Source organism: Neodiprion lecontei, chromosome 5 (genome assembly GCF_021901455.1).
Source record: "Neodiprion lecontei isolate iyNeoLeco1 chromosome 5, iyNeoLeco1.1, whole genome shotgun sequence".
Lineage (NCBI taxonomy): Eukaryota > Metazoa > Arthropoda > Insecta > Hymenoptera > Diprionidae > Neodiprion > Neodiprion lecontei.
In genome coordinates, this window is record NC_060264.1 from 22,712,905 (window position 1) to 22,740,793 (window position 27,889).

The window sequence follows — 27,889 nt, forward strand, 5'->3', positions numbered from 1 at the left end:
TATTGTTATCATTATTACTACTGAATACGAATCACGGTAGGGTAAATAATCGGGACGTGTTGCATACATAAATAACACTAGGTAATGCTATCGCGATATGATCGATTTTTAGTTTTGCTATCACGACAATGTTATTACGATACTACTGTAGCTGTTGTTGTTACTATTATTATTATTATTATTATCATTATCTTTATTCGCTTTAACAATAACAATTTTTTTCCAATGTTGTTACTCGAAGTTTATTTGATAATCGGTGAAAATTATAGAAAAGAAAATAGACGACGGTTTGGAAATAAATACTTAACGATAACGAACACGACTATATATATACATATATATACATTAACTGGTGTATTCGTAATTTTTTTTTAATTATAATTATACAAGTAAGTACATAAAATGTAAAGTGGCATGAAACTATTATAGTTACATAGGGAAGAGAAGTAAGATTAAATGAAAATTTCGCTCTCTGTAATCGAAGAAAGAAAACAGAATTGTTAGGCGAAGTGAAGAATTTTTATGTAGATAGACGGACGGTTGTAGGCAGACGGATAAATAAATACCTAAATACGTGATGAAGCATTAATTTTTCGGTTGGTGAAAAAAATCTTCATATTTGAAATATTTTGCGTGTCTTTTAATATATATTTGTTGTTATAAACATTATCATTGCAAATTCCATGGTAATAAAAATGTACATCGTACATTTTTTCAGTAAGCTATAATTTATACGTTATTCAAGTTCGAATCGACAATTCACAATCTCTTTTTCACTCGATAATCTTGATTTTCTCAATTTTCATCGTTGTGAATAATTATGCGTGAAGAAGCTTGAAATGAGAAAAAAAATATTGAATCCGCGATCGAATATCGTAGGTACGTACATTTCTTTTCGGCAAACACAATTGAAAAAAGGAAAAAATTTAAAAATCAAACATACCGACGAAAATATGACAATGACAAGAACAACGACGATAGGTGTATTAATATTTGTAATAATAAATTCTGTGTAAAAGAATGAATGCATATTATTTATGTGTGTATATATATATATATATATATATATACATAAGGATTAGTAACTTTTAGCAAACGAATCAGTAAATTTATAGGTTATAAGCTGGACAGTAAGAAGGTCGAATCAGCACGTACATCGTAATACAAATACATTACTATATATCAATATAAATACCTACAATATAAATATACATTATACGTAACAACGTTCAGTGAGAAAGACGCAAACGCGATAAGGAAATCGGGGAAAAAAGTGTATGTGGTCCAGTTCGTGAAAACGTTGGGTTCGAAGTACATAATATATAAACACATAAACCTGCTCTTAAAATAAACTAATTTGACCCAACACGTACACATGATATATCATATACCCAGAATTTTACTTGAAAAGAACTCCGCGACAATTGCAACTCGTCTAGTTTATAAGCGTAGCCAACTTCGTAAAAATGTTAGTATCACGGTAGGCAGAGTGACCCGGCTATTCTTAACAAGCGAGAGGTTATGTTTGACTGTCACTTATCAACCGATCGATTCTAGGGAATTTGTTCGTAGCAGCGAAGGTTTGCTTCAGGCTGCGAACACGGGTGTCAGCCAATCAAAATCAAGCAAGTTGAATCGTGCGCGTTACAAGCAGGTCCTTTCCAAGAACAATTCTCGGTATACATACACAGGTTATATTTTTAATCGGCCACAAGGACGTGTTGTAAATATTATATAATGCCTAGTAATATTTTAACTTCTGACGACAATGCCGATATATCGCAGAAGACTCGTGTATATATATATATCCCGTGTTTAATGGCATAAATTCGTAAGCGCCATGTTACGCCCTTTTGCTACTGAAGTAGGCGAAAAGGCGTTTCTTTTATCGTATCAATGCTTCAAACATGAAAATATAATCCGAAACTTTGAAATTGAATGACGGTTTAATTAATTAGGAAAAGATCGTATGTACGACCTTCTACTACTGATTCAACCATAAAAACTTTTGTCCGCTAATTCCATAAGGTCGTATCTGCCAAAATGATTTTTTCCACGTTTCTTGGGCCCGAGTATAAATTCTTCAATTGAAAGCAAAAGGCAAAATTGAAAAAATGATCTACTACGGTAATTGTATAAGGGCGTAACCGCCAAAAATTATTATTGTTATTCCTATCATTCCACTACTTAACGATTTGTATAATTGATGTTCAGAAAATCGACATCCTCACTGTATATAACTTTGTTAGTTTCAAGTTTTTTTGCGTTGCAGGAGTGTTTAAAGCGTTTGCTAAAAAAAAAAAATTACGCTAACGACCTTCTGGTTTTATTTTCGAACTTTTGTTTTTTTTTTCTAATTTCTGAATTTATTCGTTGCAACGGTTTTTAGAGTATTGGCAAGAAAAAAAAACAGTGGCTACGACCTTCTGCTTTGATCATTTTTTTCATGTATACTTATTAATGGAAAAAGGTTATATCTACCTAACATACAACCATTTGCCTTCATATTTTCAAACACTTGATTTCAAACTTGAATTATACGTATTGATCATTTGCAATGAAAATGATTTTTAAAAAATTCAAAAGGTGGTAAAATCGCATTTTTGGTGGTTACGACATTATGCCATTAGACACGCGATGTATAACCTCCCTGCAGTTTGTGAGGTGGAGCGAGCTGGGCCGAGACCGAGACTCGTTTTCACGACCCAATTGTACGTGTTCTCCAGAAAATACGTTTACAGAAACGAGGAAGAACAAAAAAGATGAAGAAGAAAAAACTGCGACGAACGTCTGAAAACCAAAAGAGAACAGTAATTTTCACACTTTCAGAATTTCTTTTTCCTTACATATACACGTATACATAATAAGATATCGTCACAGTTTTTCTTTTTGTCATTACTATTAATGTTGCTATTGTTGTTGTTGTTGTTGTTGTTGTTATTATTATTAAACTATTCGTTTTAGTTTTGCATCACTTTTGCTCTCTATATGTATATACATATACATGTAGTTTTCAATTTGTCCGTGTATACTTCAAATAAATAAATAAATAAATATATATCCATAAGTGAGTCGTTATGTGAACCAGTTTCGTTCAACACGCATAACACGAATTATAATTTAATAATATTTATTTAAAAACAAGTTTACGCCAACATTAATAATAATAAAAATAATAATCACAACAACAACAACAACACCAACAACAGCGACAACGCCAGTGAAAATGAAATGTGAGAAAAACGAAGGAATCGTGAGAACTGACGATAGATGGAAAAAACAAGATATGCGAAATAAATTGGCGAAGCAAGAAAAAAAAAACGATAACAATGTATGCATACATACATATACCTATGTATAATGTATATTAAATAAAATAATGAGATAATGACGGTAAATTGATGTAGTAATATTGCATAAAGAAGTAATGATAACATTAATAACAACCATAACAACAATATAATTAATAACAGTACAATAATAATAACAATATAACAATAATGATGATGATGAACAACGATGGAAAAAAAAAACTTTAATAATAATAATATTTGTGATGATGGTATATGATGAGGATGATTAATTTTTATTATAATTATGAAGATAATTATTATTATTACGATAATGATGATGATGATGTATTCGGTGACTCGCACATGAAGTTCGGGTCTCGTGAGAAAGATAAAAGGAAGAAATTTTGAAAATTTGATTATGATGGTTATGATGATGATGATGATGATGATGATTGGAATTTCAAATAAAACGAATATAATTGAAACTAAAAACAAACCACCAACGCGTAGACTGTATTTATTGCAACTCATGATTATTATTACTATTATTATTATTATTATTATTATTATTATTATTATTATTATTATTATTCTTATTGATATACATATATTACATTCATATATATGTGTGTTTAGCAAAAGAAAAAAAAACTACGTTTGATAAAATTTCAGTTTTCGTTTAAGGTTTTTTATTCAACGGTCTCTTGCTCTTGTTTCTTCTTTTTTTTATCATTCTGCAAACCTCGATCTTTTTTCCGTCTCTTTTCTCATCCTCGCTTTCATTGACTAATACTTATATTTATAAAGTAAAAGATGCAAAACTCGGTGAGCAGAAGACTAAAAATGACGGGGAAAAATTTTCAAGTCATCAAACGCTGAGGATGAGGAAAGAATAACTACGTTTTTAATTTGTTTGGTTTGAGAAATTTAATCTGCACTAACTTAACCCTCCGTATAGGTATATAAACTCATACATATGTATGTATATATATATACATATGTGTGTGTGTATATACATATACGTTTATAATACAAACCACCTCGAATACCGATAATTATTGTTATTAATATTGCATTTATACCATGATATATAATTGCCTGTTGCCTGTTTATTGTGATAGTTGACAATCTTTCCGTTTTTTTTTCTTCTTTTTTTCTTCTCAGTTCGTTACTTTCACCGAATTTATGTGACTTTTCATCGTTGTTATTAATTTTTCAATTCGATAACCGCACTTTTGCATCACATAATACTTGATTAAATACTGATCGACAGTTGAAATTGATCTACGCTTTCGTTTGTTGCTAAATATCTCAGGTAATAATTTGAACATTCAAAAATCATTACGAAGTTTTGAACATTCAAAAATCATTACGAAGTTTTGAACATTCGCGTATTTTTATGGTAGAAAAAAAAAAAGAAGCGAAACTGTTTCACATTTGTTTACCCGTATTCGTGATGTTATTAGGTTCGGGGCGTAAATGTTTTATTTTTTCACACAATTGTAACATCAATTACCTATCAGTTTTGACCTAAACAGACCAAAAAATTTATGACCCGTTGGTTTGACGTGGAATGCCCCATATACATTATATAATTGAAGTTAGAAAAGTGACGCGTCGTATTTTACAGTAGGCGGCATACTCGGAAAGGAAAGAAAAAAAGAAGGAAGACCGAAAAAATTATATCTCAGCGCATTACACTGAACCAAGTTTTTGTAATCAGGATTGTTCCACTTATTTTACTATAACAATGATAACTTGATGTTTCACTCTTTGCTACAAATGATGAACCGCTTCTTGATTTATTCTAAAATCATAACAAAAATGCAACAATTTGATCTCATTTCGAAAATTCTTTCTATTTTTTACCGTAGTGAATTTTCTCACTCTTTCTTTCAGATTTTGTTCACCATTCTTTTTTTTCCAACCGCCATACTTAACGTGCAATCTGTCGCATATCCGTATTATATCACTGCATATTAAAATATAACATATTAGTGCATTATGTTGTAATATACTTTCTTAGTTAGTGGAGTTTCTAACCGTTGCAGATCGGGAAAAAGAACCCTACGTCAACAAACAACAAACGCTTCCTATTTCGTACGCAAAAATATATTATTGTGTAATACGTATGTGTACGTATGTGAACAAATATATTTTATTCATTTATCGTATATACGGAGAAACAATTTTTCGCAATATTTCTTTCTTCCGCTGGGCATACGTCGCATCAAACAAGAACAGTAAAAACCCTGCTTCTTATTCGCGATTATTTTATTACACTTGAAATTATAGACGTATTGCATTATTAGAATGCGGCTTAACTTTGTAACTCTGTCACGTAAAAACCTCTGCAGAAATAGTAACATTAGTAACAGCAATATGATAGTAACTAAATGAATTCGCTTGAAATTATTTTTTTTTTTTTACATGCGCTGTTGCTTCAAAAACAGAAAGAAAAACAATAATCGCCAAGTAATGTGTTTATTATTATTTTTTTTTTTTTATTTTTTCTCCATCACACGCAGCTATATATCTATACGTTTAACATACGTACACGTATTTGTTACCGTTTCATTATGTACACCAATTTTCTGCAGTTAATTTATTTTCGTTTTAATTCGAATCATTCTTTTGAATGGGTGAAATATCGTTTATTCTGCAGCCACGCATACACGTAATATTATTGTTTGTACAGTGCGCTCTCTCAATAGGGCCGCTTCCCCGCTTTCGTATACGATTACTGTCCCCCCACTCCCCGGGCCAATTTTATCTTTGAAGCACAATTCTCTCGCGTGAATAATCACGTACAGGGGGGGGGGGGGGGGGGGGGGGCATATGTGTCAATAACAACGAATGTGTGCTAACAGTAAAATAAAATTACCGGCAATGAGAGAGTTTGCGACTTTTGGAAAATCGTTTCCCTCCTCGTACCGTTTCGGCCCTATTGAGAGAGTGCGCTGTATTACGTAATATTGCATATAGAGAAGGATGGAGCTTGATGTGTAACTATATGCGCAAAATAAGAGAAAAAAAAAAAATACAAAAAAAAAAAAACACCGCATGCGCTGCCGGATTGATTAGACCAATTTAGAATTTCTGCCTTATTTTCTCTTTACCTGCATATGTATTTATATAAATCTATATGGAAGACAGAGAAAAACAAAATAACTCGCTATGTTCTAATTGTACGTGTTTAATTTGCAAATTTTCCAATTTTCAGTGCCATGTATACGAGTATTAATACTTATCTAATTTCTTCGTTAATTGTTTTTTTTTTTTTTTTTTGAATTATTTACGTTTTTTTTTGGAAGTATTTCACGTACTATACTGTGTATGTATAAATATTTTATTGCCTGGGTACATGAAATGAAATGATTGAGCCATTCTTGAAACGACGATATTATGTGAAAAAAAAAAAAACGTTTTGAAAATTGCTGTTAAGAAAAAAAATGACTGTGGTGAATTTTTTATTTTTTTTCTTGTTCCCTCCAGTTTGTCTCGGAAAAACTTTTCAAGATTGGTTTCCTCACTGAAATGATGCTAACAATAATAATATATCGTCGTCGTCTAGATGTTGTGTGTGTAGTATTTTGCACTGATCTTTCTTTTCAGCCGAGTCGATTATAACAAAGCGAACAGATGTAAAAAAAAAAAAAAAAAACAAGAAAAAAAAACCGCAACACAACAAAAATATAACACGAATCGAAACGTTTAAGAAGAAAACAAAGTACACACCGAAAATCGAAAATATTAAAATAACAAAACCAAATTAACCAAATAAACGAACAAGCGAACAAAAAAAAAAGAAAACAGAAACAACACACGCGTCACAATTACAAAAATTTTTTGTTTTCCGATAAAGATACAATCACCAAAACAAAAGAATAATAATAATAATAACCACATGTGTAATGAAGTTAGTAATTGTATATGTACAATTGTTAGGGATGAAGATGAAATACAAAGTTTGAATTTACGATTATTATTAATATTATTAGTATTATTATTATTATTATTATTATTACCACTATTATTACGTGCATATTTTTGCACACGTTTCTTTTTTTTCTTTGGTCACTTTTTTCATCTTCTGGCAAAAAGGATGGGAGAATAAAATTACAATCGATTTGTTTATTTACCGCTATTATTATAGGGACCGTGCGACACGTGCACATGTTATGTTTGCCATAACATATTTGCAAAATAGGCACACATTCTCGGTATATCGGCAGATTATTAGACAGCAAACATGCCCACATGTTAATATGTATTATCGAGAACAAACGCAACCAATGAAAGGTAGCAAATCGCAATTCACAGCGTTGATCACAGAGGGAAAATTTTTCAAATGTATCGGATGTGATAACGGAACTTGAGGGAATATGAAGGAATATAATTCAATCGATTGATATGATCGATCAGGGGGCCTAAAACCTAGCATGCGCCTCTTCAGCCGATATGATCTATAATTTTTTCTCTCTCTCTCACTCTCTCTCTCTCTCTCTCTCTTTCTTTCTATCTTTGTTATATGCGCACACAGGCACACATGCGCACACTCACACCAATACATGCTTACATCTCTCTTCTCTCTATCTCGCCATCTCTTTATCTCCCTTTCTCTAATTCACAAGCGAATACCACGCGAATTGTACGCGCTAATTCCGTATCAGATCCGCTGTTGCTTTTACTGCTGTTGCTACCGCTGCTGCTGTATTATCCACAGTTTTGCAATACAGAATTTTGTAATTATAAACAATGTCTAAAGGCACAAACACAAAATCGTAGATAAATAGAAACCATCTTCTCTGTCTCTTGAGAAAACACGAAACGTTTCTCTCTCTTTCACCTTCTCTTAAATCGAGCGATTTGATTCGCACAAATTTTGCAAAAAACCGCGTTAAATGTTTCGTACGAAAACTCGTTGCAATTACAAAGAAATGTACAAACTTTACAAAAATTTGTCACGTCAAATGCTTTACAGAGGCGTAAAAGAACAAGAAAAGTAGAAAGTCCGGTACAGACGAATAATATAATTAATATTCGAGGTTCGTTTACAAGTAAATTATTTTTCTGCATCAAGAGATTTGGCAGAGTCCTCGACTCAAGTACGTTTCAACTTCTCTTTCATCCCTTTCTCGAGCGATTTTCAAGAAGAACTAATCCCTCCGCCTCTAAATCTTTGTAACGAATGTGGTTCGTTTGCATTTTCTTATCTTCTTCTATCCATCCCAATTATACTTCTATTAGTGTTGATAAATCGTGCCCGTTTAAAATCGTCATTTCAAAAACTCACGATCAATGTAGCGCCTGATACATGTGTATATAATATTTGTGTGTGCGTGCGCTTGTGCGTACCTCGTATACAAATTATATTACATCATATAAAACTGTGCATATTGTGCTACTATTCATATATCATACAAATATTTAAACACACAAATTTTTCAAAATACATACACATTTGAATATATACCATTGGTAGCATAGTATATAGAATGCTCGCTGTGCGCGGACAGATATTTTTTATTCTCTCCTTTCGCCTTGACGTTATTTTTCGTTCGTGGTCGTTTTTCCCAACTGTTTCTCTACTTTCAATTTTTCTATCAGTTTTCTAAATTTGTTTTTTTTTTTTTTTTTTTTTTTTTTACCTCGCACCCGTGCGATTTGTACGATATATTGTACACATACGTAAACAATAATACAAGTAACAGTTAACGAAATTAACGGATGAAGAGTTTATCGGTGTAAACCTATTGTTATTATACATGCATTAAAAAATGGACGAAAAATGAAAAAAAACAAAAGAAACAAAAAACAAAACATCAAATTTCGTATACATGTGCCTAAAGTAATCTCGCATTACACGTTACAACGTAACAAACACACGATGCTTTTGTGTCTGTACAAATACCAGCTCACGATTGTTATGCGTCCGAAAAAAAAATTCACTATTTATAAAACCTAGTACATACACACCTAGTACCTTACATAGTACCTAGCGCCTAGTACCTAGGACCATCGCCCGATCTAACCTGACCTAACCCCTAACCACGCTCTAACTCTTCTTAGAAGTAAGCACCAGACGATTTTGAAAAAAAAAAAAATGAATGTATCTTCGGAACGATGCTACGTAGAGGATTATTTCTTTGGGATTCGATAATTTATGTGTGAATGATGGGATGTAACAAAGTCATGAAAATCATCAAAGTCTAGAGTAAGTGACGTTTTCATGTGACGTGTCACTCATTTTCATTATTCCCCAAACTCACGCATCACAGACGCGGTTGAAGCAATGGTAGCCCCGTTATACATTCAATGCCGAACATAGATGTGTAAAAAAAAAATGGAGGTCCGTGCAATAATCGCATCGATTTTATAGAATTGACGTTTCCATGTTTTTTGTTTCCAAGATCGGCGGACAGAGCGCGCGTTAATCAAACGTACAAGATCCGTCGGTAAAACTGTCATCCTAACCTCAAAGACTCATCAATTCTATGAGATAGTGCGCCAATTACCAAAAATTAAAGGTTTTTCTTTTGCGATACGATTATTGCACGATACTCGATTTGTTTAATTTTTTTCACATATTTGTGCTTGGCATTGAATGTAGAACGGGTTTATCACGCCCGAATCGTGCCAGCGATGCGTGAGCTTGAAGAATAATCAAAATAACTGATCCATAGACACAAAAAAGTCAGTTTTTTTTCTAGATTTTGACGATTTTCGTGACTTCGTTAGATCATATTACTCATAAATCATCGAATCCCAACGGAACAATCCACCGCGTAGCATCGTATCGGAAATATATTAATTTCTTGTCAAAATCGACTCGAGCATCATTTTAACACACGGTCCGCTGTAGCGAGTAACCTAACCTAACCCGACCTAACCCTAACCTTTAAAAAGCTAACTGCCCATACACCCTCACGTAGTATAGGCTGGTGGCTGAGTGCTATCTGAATCCAAAGAACTCGTATACCCACGTATACTAGAAGACCAGTTCGTCGCTTATTCATGAATGTTGTATATATATATAAATTTGATCCATACATGTTATTTATTCTTTTCTATATTTTTCATCTTCTTTCGCGTCACGTGCCTCATGCTCCACACTTTCGTTATTCTCATATTATTCTCCGTTTCTCTGTCGCTTTCATCGGTCTCTGCATCTGGTCAAGAAGAAGTAAAAACACGCGAGTCCCTACCGAGTCTACCGATTGAATAACGGGAATATTTCTCTCTCCCTCTTCCGATTCTTCTACAATTTCATAGCTTACTCAGATCCGCCACCAGATGCAGGATATATTGTACGTTGATGAGGTGATCGCAGAGTATTATGAGAATGTCTTTTTTCACCACTTTTCTCTGTGACCACACACCGTCTCTCGTTATAAGACCGTTCGGTCTCAGGCCGATTTCTCTCGACCTTGAGTCTACGAAACGTGTTACAAACCGTCCAAATTGATTTCGGTGATCAAACTGACGCGATCAGTCTCGCTACAGAACCGCGGTCTTGCAACGAAAGGCTCTCGTAAAATGTCTATCGCTGCAAGCAACAACCACCAGCACAAACAATTATCGCTAAAGTAAATGCTGAGGTAACCGAAAGCCCCCCGACCCACTCTTTCGTAAAAAACAAAAAAAAAAACCTCGAAAATCACTTCCACCACCACCACCACCACCACCACCACCACCACCATTAAAAAGCAATATAGAAAGTATAGTTGCCGTGCGATTGCCATGCCATGCGTGTTCGCTCTTGCTGTAGGTATGTCGTGAGTTCCAGCGCGGGGCGTGCAAACGCGGCGAGACGGAGTGTCGGTTTGCGCACCCCCTGGAGACGGTGCAGGCGAACGAGGACGGCTCTGTGACGGTCTGCATGGACGCAGTCAAGGGCCGATGCAATCGAGACCCCTGCCGCTATTTCCATCCCCCTCTGCACCTTCAAGCCCACATTAAGGCCGCACAATCTCGGGCTAGCATTGCGGTAATGCATTCTCTCTCTCTCTCTCTCTCTCTCTCTCTCTGTCTATCTCTCTCACTCTCTCTATCTATCTCTCTTTCTCTACTTTCTCCTGTCCTCGCTATTTCTCACCCTGCAGCATCACCTCAAGCAGCTAATACCACGCTCGGGCTCCACTTCATCTTCTTTCTCTTGTTTGACTCGTTCCACGGTTTTTTTTTTATTGATTTTTTTTTTTTTTACTAACCATTCCACCGTCCGTGTTACTTCTTTTTCTGATCAATAGTATTTTTTGCTTTCAACCCACCTCCCCCTCGTTACATTTTCCCAGCGAATCATTACTGTGATATCCCGTTTTGTTGCGCGTTGTTGAGAAACGAATTATAAGGGGAAAAGAAAAAAAAAAAAAACCGGAACCAATAATACGCGAAATTTTTTTTTCTCTCAAAATGCTTCCGCTGCCGCGCTGCTGCGCTGCTTTTACGCCAATGCATATGGGTATATATTGTATACTATATTATATGGCTGGTTATACGTCTCTCCAGGCAATCTGTAACACTATAACACTATATCAGGGTACTCCTAGTCCTTGTATACTTACAAATTGTTCACATTACATATGAATACACACAGATATTGGTGTGGCGTCCAAAATTATTACACACGCACACTGATTCAGCCTTTTCTTCTCTATATCTATTCTATTCTAACAATCCATGTGTTCAATGTACATTCTATTAGGTAAGAATTAAAATCAAGTCAATTACTTACAAAAAAAGAAGAAGAAAATTGAAAATAGACTGTGAAATGGTAATCATTGGATAAACGTAGCGCAGTGGTCGTTTTGAAAGTGGTCACATACGATTATCTGTATTTTCCGACGGTTATCAATATTATCACTATCATCGTCATTTTAATTTCTATTATTTCGCATGAATTATTCACTTTGTCAATCAAAGCGCGTGAAATATTCTCAAATGATTTCTGTGTATACCTTCCGTTTCACCGAAATCTTCGATTATTCGTAAGACGAAATGTAAAGAACCAAAAAAAAAAATAAAAATGAGCAGATGGAAGAAAAAATCGCTGCACTGCGATTAGACTTTTCCTATTTTCTATTTTTCACGCCGTTTCTTGCTACATGTGAATATTTTGTTTGAACCAATCTTTTTATCGCTCAATCAATTACGAAAATTTCTCCTCCCGTTCCCGCGCCTCTCAGACCCACTTTATATAATCTGTGCTTCAACTTGTGTTCGTGTGTAGAAACTTTGTTTGGAACATAAAAAAAAAAAAAAAGTACCTGATAAATCCCGAAAAAATCCTGTGTCTTTGAAGTTTAGTCGTGACCTCTAGTTTTATCGTTGTGTTTTTCCGTTCCTTTCGGATTACACTTTTTTTTTTCTTTTTTTTGTTTTTTTTTCCTTCTCGTCAGTAGTTTACTTCTTATCACCATGTATATACCTAAATGAAAAAGTAGCAGTGTGTTGTGTTGTATTTATATATACTTACATTGTCTATTCAATAGATATGTAGAGATACCCTCCTCTATGTATATTTATTAGATATATATTATGTAGGTCCTGTAACAAGGGCAAAAAAAAAAAAGTCTCTGTTTTTGACCGTCACCGTCGTCGAAACCACCGCTGTTGTTTTTCTCTATTTTTCTCTCTTTCTAGCGCAAGCCTATCGCCAGCAATATTTATATACCTATTATTATGTATACCAAGGTGCAATATACATACATATATACCGATACCTGTACATGCATAACCACTATGACCTCATACACACTGACCACCACTTTACCTGCACATAATGTAATACCAAATCAAAAATATGTTACACCTATGCATTCACATGTGATTTGTCTCTGGGCACCATCGTCGTGTGGATAATTTTCCATTATATCAAGCTTTATCGTACAGTGTCACATCACGTTACGTCACTTCGTATCATATCGGAATCCATCATAAACCGGAAGACGCCATCTAGCGGAAGAAAATATCTCCGACTCGAAAAACAATCGTATTCCACTTTGAAATACTTTCCAATAGTTATTTTCCACCAGAAATCGAGTTGATGCGACGGAATGATAGCTCGACTTCTTGCGCCAGGTTTTTCTATGCTTTGATATTTATAAAATTCACCTAAAACGATCTGCCGATTACTATATAATATCAAAATACGATTATACGGCGCCAGGTATATTTTATCTGGTTTGTTAACAGATAAAAGTTGGCTTGGCTCTTTGTTAGCGACTGTTTAATTTCAATATAATCTCTGAATGTAGTCACGTAGTCCAAACGTTTCTGCTTAATTGAGTATCTGAGAAAAAATATAATAATAACTTGATACATTTGTGACTCGCCAGTAATCCGATGTTGTTTCTCGTTTAATGTTTTTTTTTTTTTTTTTTTATTTTAAATTTCTCAATTGTCCAGAGTCAAATTTCCATGATCTGTTATAAATTAGAAATTTCGTGCCTGTTCGTTATTTCGTTGATCTCTCTCTTTATTCCGATTCGTTTTTCTTTGTCAGCAGAAGCATAACGAAGGACCTGAGTGTAAAACGTGAAAATATTGAATCCTTGAACAGAACAGAAAAAAAATCGAAAATAATTGAAAAAAAAACGGTGCACTTTACTGCCACAAAATGATTTAGAACTAGACGTGATTCTTTTTTAATTGTGAAAGGCACACACGCGCAAGCACAAGTACACATCAATAAACACAAACACGCACACAACCACGCCAACCTTGCTGACAAGCTGCGCTGCACGAAACCCCAGCTAAAACCCCCGCTGCTGTTTGCTGAACCCCCCAAAACCCCAGCGCCTTCACTGCAACACAAACGCCTATATATATATATATATATATATATTATTTATACACACCGCGACATTGGAATTACAAAATGAAACGGACCAAAAATAAATAAAAAGAAATTTTTAAAACGGAATAAAAAAATAAAAAAATACAAACAACCAACGGCACACGTCAAATTTAGAGGGGAAAAAACTTTTTCTTACATCATCACGGGGTTGTGATGTATAATAATAATAACGCATCGCGAAATCATTCGAAACTATGTGTATGTAAAATGCATATTATGTTTTTATACCTACCGCACTAGAGCGATGCCACTGGTGACAAAAAAAATACCAGATAAATTTTAAAAGGGTGAAATTGTAAGAGTGACTGAAGAAAAAAAAAAACTGTTCTTATCGACTAACGAACGCGACAAAAAAAAAAAAAGGAAGATCACGCTGCGTGAGTTGACCGCAATGAAATCGAAACTCGCTGTTGGGAAGCACGGATCTGAGAGGACCGCAATGGCAATTCGAATGTGAAGATAGTTTCTTTTGTTCGTTTGTTTTTTCTTCCATTTTTTTTTTTTTTTCTTTTCTTTTTTCTTTTAAATACCGATAAATAAAAATTTTTCATCGCTGTGCCTCGATTGGCTCTCTGCAGTTTATCTTTGTTTCTATTTTTATTTTGATCAGTGCTATTTCGTCGACACGAAAATGAGAACCGGAAAAAAAAGCAAAAAAAAAAAAAAGAAAAAAACGATAAGAAAACAGACGTCACCAGTTTTTGGACAAAATTAATTCAAGTAAGTATACAATATGAGTCGAGAACATTTTCTACTGGTACGTTACCTAACCATATGCTAGTCATTTGAGGCACGGCTCTATCTTCAAGTAACACGCTTGTATATCTTGTGACGTGTAAGGTGATGGAAAAAATATTTTTCTTTGTCGTTGGCGATAACAACAAAAAAAAAAAAATTAACGCAATTGTTATCCGTTTTTATCTCGAAAGCAAGTAAGGAACTACGACGAGGTGCATCGAATTGGAATACCGGGTGAGTGGCTGAGTGAAAGCATCGTTGTGCAAAATGTAAAGAGGGAAAAATGCGAAAGTAAAATTCTCCAACAGAAAAAAAAAAAGAAAAAAACGGTATAAACCTAATATAATTTTCTCGATTACGTTGATACCGCTAAATCGATTCCACAGCTACTCTTCGGCCACGTCAACAAAAGGATAGTGTTTGTATGTGTGAGAGAAACACAGTGTATCTCGTCTTCTCTTTCTCTCTTTCCCTTTCTTTTACCTTCTCTGATTTATTCCTCTTTCTCTTCTAAAGAAAATAAAAAATAAATATAAAAAAAAAGACAAAAAAAAAAAAAAAAAACAGTGAAAGAGCAGAAAAATAATTTCCCGGATTGAAAAACCTCGGGGCCGAGTCAGTCGCTCTGCCCCCGTAGCAACTTCTTTATCTCAAGTCATTCAAGGCGGGCCGAGTAACAGGAAACACGAAAATCCTCCCCCCCCTCCCCCGAACGAACGACGGGTACGCCGACCGGATTTTCGTCGCAGTCCAGCTTGTTGGCAGGGAAGTCTTATTCTCTAAAACAAAAAATTAAGAAAAAGAAAAAAAAAAAAAAAAAAAAAACAATTAGCGAAGATGAAAACAGAAAATTATGGGTTACAGTTCGCAAAGGGTGCATCTCTTCTTCATTTCCATCAGATTAAGTTTTGTACCTGCCAAAATATCTACATTTATCTGTTCTTCACTTGCTTCTATCAATGTGTATCCGTCCGTTTTGAATTCGAGTTTTTTTTTTTTTTTTCTTGGTCGTCTTACATGCATTAATTGACAATAATTAAGGATAGATAACTGAGCACTGGGACGGAAAATTGATGGTTAGTTGTTTTTTTTTTTTCTTTTTTGTTTTTTTTCTTACAAATTGTAAAAAGTTGACTTTCACGTAACTATTTATGCACTCTTTAGAATTGCAACGCAGTATAATTTACCTCGATATTTTGTACAAGTGTCTTTTCTTTTTGTCTTTCTTTATAACTATTGTACAACAGATGATGGTAAAACAAGTTTCTCACGCACACGAATAATTCTTTGATTCATAAATAAGTATGTGCATATATCGTTATCGTAGTTTCAGTACTTTGAAAATCGAAATTTACATTACACACATACACACGAAAGAATCCAATTTATAGGTACACACGCATATCATACACAGCCTCACACGACTCTGAATGAAAAAAATTTACGAAAAAGAAACTTTTATGCAGCGATTCACATTTTCTAACACAACAACTTGCGAACGAACGCATACGATGTTACCCTTTATCGTACACACAATGACATCGACGGATATTTTTTTATTTTTTTTTATACATTTGTTTTTTTGTTCTTCTTTGACTCAGGCGTTACGACTAATAAATCTGTAAAAAAGAAATATCAGCAGCGAAAAAGACCAAGAAATCTGTATATACTGTACAAAACTGTATGATGATCGATTATTATTATCATTTCTATTTTTTTTTTTTTTTTTTTCAAAGTATATTCATGTACACATGTATTTTTGATTTACATCTCTTCATTTTCAGGATATAGCGTTGCTGCAGATGATGACGATGATAATACGAATAATTCATACATTTATTTATTTCTCGTAATGTTATTTTCTGCAAGTCACCTATTTCAATTCTCTTGTGAAGAGAGAAGATTTGCTACACGTGCCCAGAGATCGACGGGAAACCTTACCGAGTCCTTATTTCTTCCTCATCGGTATAACAAATATCTTTCCAGGATTGATCGTGCGCTCAGCCGATAACAGCGAGGAGTAAACTTTGCAGAGCGGAAATCGAACAGAAATCGATCAAAAATATAGAACGATCTTGTGTATCATTATTTTTCAGCAAGATTTCTACCGGATGTCGAACGTCTCGTCCCTCTTTAATTATTTTTACTTCTTCGTTTCCTTTCAGTATTTACAGGTTATCTGTATCGGAATTCAGGGAACTGCTGCCAGTGAACATGTGAATGACTCCATTTAGGAAATTGGCCCACTAAATTCAATTTACAGAATGAAACGAACGCGTGCATCTAATCGCAGGACATCACCAAGGCACTTGATCAATTCAGACTTAACCCATCTCAATCCAAACCTCTAATCTAAGCGAACCCAAGCTAACTTAATTTATCCTTATTTATATGCCCTGAGACGCGTGGTGGTAGGATATTAAAACCTCATGCAGAAAAATTAAATAATACAATAATAATAATGATAATAATTATGACAGTAATAATAATAATAATAATGATAGTAACCCAATAAACATTGCTGGTAAATAAATCGTAAGAAATTCGTCGAAAAATAACGTTGTATATAGTTGAATAATCGTTCAGCACATACGTTTTTTCTCGTCAAAAATGTCCGCCCTGATATAGGTTTTTTCGACTGCGCTCATCAACGTTTTCTGTTAGTGATTATGATCCGGATATTCCACGGTTGAAGTAAACGTCGAAATTACGGTTTTCGGAAACGTAATGAAACAAGTATGAAAGAACGCAATTTAAATGTTAACGTAGACGTTTAATATATACCTGTTATAGCCACCATTTTTCGTGGTTCAAACACGTTTAATAAGCGTGTTCATTGGAAAATTTTTTTTATAATAATACACGTACTTAATGTGTGTTGATTTAACGTAAAAACGATATCCGTAAACAATTATTATACGTTTAATTGAATACACTTAATCGAATATCACGCGGTTCCGATAAACGTGTAACAACCAACTTGAGAATATGTTTTCGGTATAATTTTTCATGTACTATATTAATGCACAAGCTGTTAAAAGCTTCTTGTATGGTCAATATGGACTTATCTCAGGGGTTAGATGATACAGCAACGCTCACATTCTTAGCTATTTCAGTAATGGTAACTTGCACCAATTAAATGATATTAATTATTTTACATCCACACCTATGTATTCTTATGAGAAATACAGGACAACTAAATGAGATAAAGCACACACCTTTGCGAAACATGATATATATTTATTATAAGGTACTTTCATCCAAGGCAACAATGACAATAGTTACATTGCACACGTATCGAAATATCCGCTTTAACAATGTATCTGAAACATAACAGTAGTTTTTTATATACCAGTTTGTCTGTATCGTTGATGCGGACATTTTATTATGCCAACGATGTAACTGTGTGAATGTTGACTGGGATGTATAAATAAACATACAGTCTTTTACATATACGCATACCTCAATTGTACAGATGTACTCACAAGAGTATAGAAGTATAGCAAATAGTAAAATTAAGTAAACATGAACAAACAAAAACTTATATCCGATACAAGAGGTTTGATAACAAATAAAACATGAAACAAAATAATCATACAATGATTATACCCTAACGAGGAAAATTGTTAACTTTCATCTCGGGACTAGGTAAAAAATCACAATCCTGACAAAGTAAAACAATAAAAAGTATTGGCACATTATTTCAACACAGAACACAGATGCTATAGAGGGCGTCTTCTAGGTACGCAGTACGCAAGTTTTAACCAATATTGGACCGCAGTTGGAGTATTAACTTTCCTGATATCACTGCTAATCCGTGAAACTTGACTGGGATGTAATATATACACAGTCTTTTACAAATACCTACATTGCATAGATCAGTTATATCGAAGGCTCACATAAACACGGACGTGCACTGACCTCGGAAGTTGGTCAAATTAGACTGATTCACTGATCGCGTGAGCTGAGAGCCTTCGCGAACGGTGGTGGGAGGGCATTCTGGCGCGTCGTCCTCGGCTCTCAGCGTGCAGGAACCGTACGAGTTACAACACGCTGACCTAGCGAGCCAATCAGAGGCAGAAGAAGAGGCGCGAGTATTTCACGCTAGGACATTCTCGATTCTTCGCGACCGCTTGTCGTTTGACACATGCGCTCATTATACGTATATGTAACATCCATGGTACACGAGCTTCATCTACGGCCACTCGCTTTGCTAGCATGGGTTATTCCAATATATACATTATGGTATAGGAAAACGTATGTTTTACAATTAATAAAGACGCCGCGAAGGGATGCACTTATATGCTCAACTACGTAATTTCTTGGTGACCTTTGTAAAAAAATCTGTTCATCGATTTTTCAACTTTTTTTCCTATGTTGGGAAATTAACAATAACACAAGGAAAAGAATTTGAAAAAATGGAGGTAACATATTGTTCTACTTTACAATATTACGTAGAATAAAATTATCACTTCTAGTGTTATGTCACCTGAATTTTTTCATATTTTTGATGATACTTACTAGTTTATCGAATGAAAAAAAAGATTGGAAATCGAATGACCAGTTGTTTACAAAATTTAAGGTAATCAGAAAAACGTGCTGAGGAGGATAACAAAACGTTGAATTTTAGTCACTGCTAACATGAGAAAAACTTGAATATAATGATTATAGTTCCAAATTCAAACATCGCAATATGTAAGTAAATGATGTAAAAGTTGATTCCTGCCCTCACTATGTTGAAAAGGGTAGTATTCTTGGATATGAAGGTCAGAAAGGTACGAAACAAATCTTGTTTACGTTTCGGCCCGAGTAGGTATATAATTCTGTGTATCGATATGACAAGTCTATGTACGACGTAATTTTCACGTATCACATGTGATCAGTAGATCAAAAGTGTATTGACTTAATTATTAAACAATTAATGAGAACATATTGGCAAGGTATGGTAACTATACGAAACGTTAAACTTGTGTTACTGGTGAAGGAATAAAATATGTATATTAGCTGTTCATGAGACTAGAAATATAATGGATTTTACCACACGTTTATACTACGGATCTCGCTTACCACAATAAAACGTTGATGATGGAACGCAGAAATTTTGTATTTTAATACCTACAAATATACCGATTTTTAACGAATTTAAATTGACAATTGAGCTAGTAAACAAAACGTTGATTATTAGTCTAGAAACCGTTGTTTAAATGTTGTAGAAAAGCAGTGAATGAAACGTTAAACTTGTGGTACCGGTGAAGGAATAAAACATGTATATTAACTGTTCATAAGACTAGAAATATAAACGGTTTTACCACACGTTTATACTACGAATCTCGCTTACCACAACAAAACGTTGACGATGAAACGTAGAAAATTTGTATTTTAATATCTACAAATATACCGGTTTTTAACGAATTTAAATTAGCAATTGAACTAGTAAACAAAACGTTGATTATTAGTCTAGAAACCGTTGTTTAAATGTACGTGTAATGAAAATCGTATAATATTTGTGGAGAGACAACGATTAATATTTTACTGAAAAATTACCGTATATCGAACACGGTAATATTTTCTACCTATACCATAATTATACGACCTTAACGTTTCTTCAACCACATTTTAACCGGCTCATGTTTACTGGGAATGAATTATTTCGAATTTTAGAGCTGCGTGTTTAAGAGACGTATACAAGTAACTCATATATGCCACCTACGTATGGATACATCGTATGAAATTGAATGGGAAACTTTGATACTAATTTATACTAATCTGTATAGGGAAAAAAAAAAAATGGTATCGAATCGCAACATATTTTACGATACCTATATTAGTATTACTTAATTGACCGTTCGAGGGAATGATTTTTTTTTTTTTTTTTTTTTTTTTTTTTCCAAGTATAATCTATTGATATATCTATGTATTATAAATATATATTCTCTGTGCCGGAGCCTCAACTAGTATTTTTTTCTTTTTTTGATTTTGATCTTGTCCTCTCGCTGGCGATGCTTCAAAAAATGCTTGCTGCTGCTGTTGCTGCCGCTGTTGCTGAACATTACCAAACAAAAACCTGCACATACCGCCGCCCCGTGCGCTTCGCTCTCTACCTGCCAATTAACGCCTGCCGCCAAATGCCGTTCTGCCAAAAAAAAAAAAAAAAAAAAAAACCAAAAAAAAAAATACCTACAAAAACACGATGCTCTCGACCATCGCACGTTCGTCGACTTCGTCGTCGTCTATCCGTTTCAAAAAACGAAACAATCAACGGTAACAAAATTTCAAAACCGACGCTGGGAACACTGGGGAAAAAAATCCGTTACTAAACGAACAAAAAAAAAAAAAAAAAAAAAACACCATGTGGAACAAAAAAAAAAAAAACACGCATTAAAGCAGACGGCGACTGTGCAGACGAATGTACCGGGAATGGGCACCGTCGCAGGAGTGCCAGGAGTGCCAACGGGACTCCAGAACGCAGCTGCAGCGGCCGCTGCAGCCAATATGGCCGCCGTCGAACTCGGCAAGAAACGGATGCGCGATCCCAATGACGACCTGCTAATGGTACCACAGCTTTCGCATGGAGTACACTATTACTTCTACTACTATCTATAAACGTTACTACTTCTTTTTCCTCTTTTCTTCATTTTTCTTTTTTAGTAGCAGTCGGTAATGTCGGAAACTGATCTCTTTGCCACGAAATTTCACATGTTATTCTAACGTTATAAACAGCTTCTTCTCGTTAGTTATTTTCCCATTCGTTTGTCGACGCAAGAAATCAGCTCCCGACTCATATCATTAGTAGTCAATTTGATCAAACTAGTTAGTTAAGTACCAGTAACCTGTATAGGGTGTTTTTGTACAATTATCGACAGAGCGAAAGATTCTTAAACGAATTATTACAGCTGAACGATATCGCAACCCGAAATACAGACCGTGCGATCGGTACCGATTTCAATCGCGCACTTCCGTTGTCGGTAACTCCGGAACACCCTGTACGCAATCCTATCCTGCTTTTCTTATTCTTCAAATGATTCGGCAAAGTTCAAAAAGACAGTTTTTTTTATTTCTCTTTTTTATTTTTATTTGCTTTCAAACTTGAAAATAATCGGACGTACAGAGGCAATATACATATAATACTTTCAGATTATCGTATATAGACTATAATTTTTTTTTTTTTTTTCTTTTTTCTTTCTTTGCCTATGTGTGTGATTCCTTAGCACAGAGCTTACGCCTCGTAATATTTATATATATATATACTTACATTACTTCTACACACACAAACACACACACACACACACACACACATACATTGCTCACACTGTATGCACCTCTAGGTAACTCTAATTTTTCATAAAAATTAATGCTGGTTTTTACCATCGTGCAATTTGAGCTGTGAAATTTCTTTCCATCTCGCTAAAAAATTTTCCATTTCTAATTAGAATAATCATTATGAGAAATGTGTAAAAATTTTCACTAAATTCGATCACAGCAAAAATTGAACTTGACCAGCAGCATGTATCTGAGAATTCTTACATCTTTTACATCATTGTAATCTACCCTCGAATTCATTGAGATAAACACAAGGACACCGTTTTGATGTACATATACGTGTATAGTTCTCCTGCTCACAAAATCTTCTTTCTACATGAAAATGATGAGAATAGTTGAATAATAAAAAAAAAACATTCCAAGAGAATTGAAGTTTTGTATTAAAAAAAAAAAAACACACACACACACACACACACACACACACACATGGAAGATACAATTTGCATCTTCAATGCAAAACTGTTTTTACTACTCAACACTATCCCTTTTCCACACACGTACATGTATACCCTCAGTAGTGATGCACACATACGTACCCGTACACCACGTATGACGTGATAATAATTAATAAGCTTGCGCCGATGATGCATGTTGTGGCTTTTACGCGAATATTTTCGAGATGGGTTTATATACTTATATGGTTATGTCCATATGAACTTAGTAAAAAATTTGTCCCAGGGTTTTTCTATGGTCGAAAAGCTAGCCATTCCCCCGTTCTGACTATGTAACGTTACATGGTGGATGTGAGTCCTAATTATGTACCTCTGTAAATCCGGATTCACGAAGATTATTGTCATGTTTAATTATCGTATATATTTTTTCTGCTCTTCGTGTCACGTTCATCTAAATATGCAGTCTGAACGACAAAATGAGAAAAGAAAGAGAAACGAATTCAACCGTTTTGGGTTCGAACAATTTATTAACTTTCGTCTGAATTCAGGAAGATATGAGAAATAACTAACCACGTTCAAACGCATCGCAGTAGACCGCTTATGTACAAAACACACGCTCACGAAAAAATATTTATATATACCTACCTACGTATGTTTACGAAAGAAAAAATTCGCACGTGTTGTAAACTTCGAGTAAAATGGAAAAGAAAGAAAAAAGAGCACTCCAAATTTCCTCAAGGCTTATACAAATAGCAAGGATTTGAGAACACTTACAAAAATTGATACGCAATGCATAATTAATTATCAGAATATCCCAATCGGCTTATATAATTATTACAATAAATGTGTAATCCCTGCAGCTTTGAAGCTTGTGGCAAAATGTCGTCGCTGCTGCTTATAATCCTCCTCTTTCATTTCACCTCTTATATATTATAAATATAGTATAATTAAACTCAGGTAACTTGAGAGTGAAAGAAAACAATTTCTTTCATCGCTTTGCCCTGTTTTGCACATAGTTGTGTTCTTATTTTTATTAATCTTACTTCTTACTAAGACAACGTTTTCTTCTTTTGCACTTTTTTCTTTGCCTCAAACCGCTGTTTACGTGCAGTAAAATTAATTTCGTGTAAAGGTGGCGTAATTCCTTAGCCTTGTCTTTTTCGCTCTCTATTTTTCGATCTTTCTTTCCATGGTTTTACTACATCTCCCATGTTACGTGACGAAATTTCAAATCAACAATTAAAAATGTAAAAAAAAAAAAGAAAAAAAAAAAAACACGTGCAGAAGCTCCTAAAAACGATCCGCGATTCGTTCTACTATTCTTGGTTTAAATCTCAACTTGAATCTTCCAATTCCTATATGCATCGCCTATATACTTTCCCATGCTTTCTTCTTAAGTAGGTATCTATAAAGCCGCGCGCGCAAGATCAAAAAACAAAACAAAAAAATTTACCGTACCGCTGTAAGAATACGGTATAGTATACGAGACAGCTGTAATGATGATAGCAACAATCATTCAATCGTCGGAAAAACATCGGCAAGGCTCTGATTTGATATTGTCATTGTATATCTTTAACACCAGAAAATAAATTTATATGCATATATGTATGTTGATTCGAAATGAAACAATACAAAAATTCGCAATTATCGTAAATCGAAGAAGAAAACAAAAGCGAAATAACAAAAGGATGCCAGAAATGAAAACGTAGATTAAATTTTTGACTGAAGTGTAATTTAAAAAAAAAAAAAAAACGACGGACCACCAACCAGTATTTATTTCACTGCGCTGAAAGTACGTCGCTCTTTTTCGTTCCAAATAATTACCCGTATCCATCCCGTGGATTATTTATATGTATACACGTTGTACTTATATACCCACTTGTATTCGGGTGAGAAACAGAGAAAATTTTCTTCTTCTCTCAAAAGATATTCGGGATGGGGAAAAGAACGACTGAAAAGTAAAAAGAGACGAAAAGTATATGACAGTATATTTGTTATTAACCATACATGTATACGTGGCTAATTTCGTATTACATACAAAATCTCTTAGTATGTATAAAATGGAATCATTTTCGAGTGGGACTAATCCAATTCCTAATTTATCATGCGTCATCGGCACAATTATATATTATATGTAATAATAATTTATATTTTTTATCTATGTATATTATTATTATTATTATTATTATTATATTACGATGATGATGATCTTAACCACAACAATAACGATAGCCATACAATCATTGCCTTTGAATTCCTGGAAATAGTATTTCTTGAACAGCACAGAATTACTGTTATTGCTGTTATTCTTATCACTGTTGCTCTATCGTTGTTATATAGTGAAAACAAAAGAACAACACCATCAAATAATAGTTTTTATTATTTCTATTTGTTATATATTAAATACATTGTAAGTAATATTATCATTATTCATAAAAATCAATTATCATCGAACAAAAACTTGAACACATTCGTGTCTTTGTTACAGATGGACATGAAATCAGTCGGGTCATTCTACTACGAGAATTTTGTAAGTGCAAAAAGAAAAACCCTTTTAGAAATGTAAATGAAAAACGTCCCAAAAAAAAAAAACGAAATAACGAACATCTAGAAATTGATGCAAAAAAATCCAAGTTCAAATCACCAACGAAACAACAGCCAAAAAGAATCAAAGGATCCAAATTCACTCCAAACAATTAAAATAATCTAACAAATAAAGAGAAAGTAGCAAAATTCCTAAAAACTGAAACAAAACTTCGAATTCAAAACCTTTGAAGGTGCCCTGGTCGATTTCGACGTTGACGTAGATATCACCAAATATCGTAGTCCGCGTGTCTCAAACGCGGATAAAAGCTCGGCAACCCCGTTCTGTACGCAATCCTGAACAGAAACACTCGAATCCATTTTCATTTGGAACAGAAATAAAGGATTTTACGAAATCGTAATACTAAATCTGTCGAATTCATGTCATTTCTTTATTTCTTCGTCAAATGAAAATGTATTCGTGTTTTTTTGTTCAGAATTGCGTATAGAACGGGGTTGTTGAGCGTTTTTTTTCGCATTTGAGATACGTGGACTTCGGTATATACGACGATTTGGAGATATACACGACAACGTCGAAATGGAACTCAACAATTCGTCATATCTATGAATACATTGTCACGCGTACTTGATGTTTTGTATCTTTGCAAATGTTCGACGCGTTACGATAATATCAACGACAAAAAGGTTTATATTGACGTTGTTCAACTTCCGTTTTTTTTTTTTTTTTTTTTTTTTTTTCCGTTTTCCGTTCCGTGAAAATATTCTTCCAGGCCTTCCCCGGAATGGTACCGTACAAACGTCCAGCCGGCGACAAGTCGGGCATGCCTGTGTACCAGCCCTCGGGAGCGGCGACGACCTACCAGCAGCTGATGCAGCTACAGCAGCCATTCGTCCCCGTCTCATGTGAGTACGCTGGAGTAACACCAACAAACCACCACCACCCACCACCACCCTCGATTGTAACGACAACGCTACAATCATCTCAAACCTCAAATAATAATAGTAATCTTATGAATAGTAATAGTGGTAGTAATAACAATAACACCAATGCCTCGAACCCGGGTAACATTAACAACAACAACAACAACAACAACAACCATCATCACCACCAATCAGCCGCCGTCGCCGCCGCCGTTGCCAACCACCAACTTCACACCGCTGGTTCGGGTTCCGGTTCCGGTTCCGCTGGTTCCGCCGGCCCCGCAGCCCAGGCCTCGAGCCTCGCGAGCGAAAACACGAACGGTGTCCTGGTCGATCCCGCGAACCCGCCGCCCCCGCCCCCGGGGGGCCTGAGCGTCGGTGGGGTCGACAAGCAGGGCAGCGAAGGCGCCGAGGGCGCCGTAATCCGGCCGCGTACCTCGCCCGAATTGAATCACCATCACCCCCACTCCCACTCCCACCCTCACTCACACCATCAGACCCCCCACCACCAGCACCACCTGCCCCCCTCGATGTCCCCGGCGGCTATGACGTCGATCGCCTCGCTGATGAGCAACCCGAGCATGTGCACGTCCCTGGCAAGCATGTCGTCAATGGCGGCTAGCATGCACGCGAACATGCAGGCCCACTACACGATGGCTAACATCAACGCCCTGAACAACTTCAACGCGGTTCAGAGCCTTGCGATGGACCCGGCAGCGCTGGCGAAGGAGGTAGCTCAGAAGAACTACGCCAAGGCCGTAAAGCTCTCCGCCTCGCAGGCATCATACGGCATAAATCCCCTCACGGCCCTCAACTACACCGGCGTAGCACTGAACAAACAGGCCCTCGCGATGCCGCCGCCTTCGATTTCGGCGCCCCCCGCGACGCCCCGCCCCCCTCAGCCTGGCCTGGGCCTTCAGGGCCTCGCCGGCATTCCGGGAGCTCTCGCGGCGTCGCCGTTATCGGCGGGCCTCTTCCACTACCCGAGGCCACCTCCACAGCCTCAGCCGATAAATCCTTACTCGCTTATGCGGCCGCACCACCAGATGCTGCCCACTTCGTACATGCAAACCGTGCCGCTGGGCAGCATTCAGGGCATGCAGGGAAATCCTTACGCCGCCGCCGCCGCCGCCGCTGCCGCCGCCACGCACCAGGGGCATCCCTACGCCGCCATGTTGCCGCCTGGAATCCCCGGCGTCTCGGGCGTTCCGCAGGGTGGCGCCACTGGGCTCCAAGCACAGCTAGCATCTGGCAATGCCGCCACCATCGTCGCACAGCCGCAGGTTGCTCTCAGCTCGGCCAATAGCGGTGTTCAGGTTATCACTCAACCGTATAAGAAAATGAAAACTACCTAAATTTGAACAAGGGTGATTCGATTGTTGTTTTGTGGCTCAGAGACGGTAAGGCGAGATATTTGAATGGCGCTGTGTCGTTGTTCGACGTTGCGCAGACTCTGAATCTTACCCGAGACCCTTTCGAACCATAAAACTGCCTGTATTCAGGGTGGTGACGAACCTGGATTAGTCAAGGTGTTTCACCGATCGACGAGGGAAAAACATCCTATTCTTATTTTTTAAACAGTCGCGCGACTTTAATTGGTTTTTTAACGTGTATTAGTTATTTGTAATTTGTACATAGATAAAAATTAGAACCGAGTATTCAAGTTCGAAAGTTGGCACATGATTTTCGTGTATTTTTTTTTTTTTTTTTCTATTGTTAGCTATCGGTCGCGATTCTGTATATCTGTCGGTTAAAGTCCCGCCCCTCTCCCTCCACCTCGTTGGATTGAGTCGTGAATTCGTCTGTTTTTTTTTTTTTGC

The 27,889-nt window shown here is 35.8% G+C and overlaps 1 protein-coding gene across 19 annotated transcripts in view; it reads left to right on the top strand.

Annotated features, from left to right (window-relative positions):
* Positions 1–27,889, top strand: part of LOC107223117 (protein muscleblind) — a 282,556-nt gene that overhangs the window by 232,473 nt on the left and 22,194 nt on the right. For 12 of the 19 annotated variants that reach the window (XR_006904567.1, XM_046740801.1, XM_046740800.1 and 9 more), the window contains 4 exons: positions 11,065–11,283; positions 21,277–21,444; positions 25,093–25,134; positions 25,919–26,051. Coding sequence is in view for 17 of the 19 variants with exons in the window: in XM_046740801.1 (XP_046596757.1) it covers positions 11,065–11,283; positions 21,277–21,444; positions 25,093–25,134; positions 25,919–26,051 (562 nt within the window). In the remaining 2 variants the exon portion in view is untranslated. The remainder of the gene's footprint in view (positions 1–11,064; positions 11,284–21,276; positions 21,445–25,092; positions 25,135–25,918; positions 26,052–27,889) is intronic. The other 7 variants (XR_006904568.1, XM_046740809.1, XM_046740810.1 and 4 more) reach the window with 5 other exon arrangements.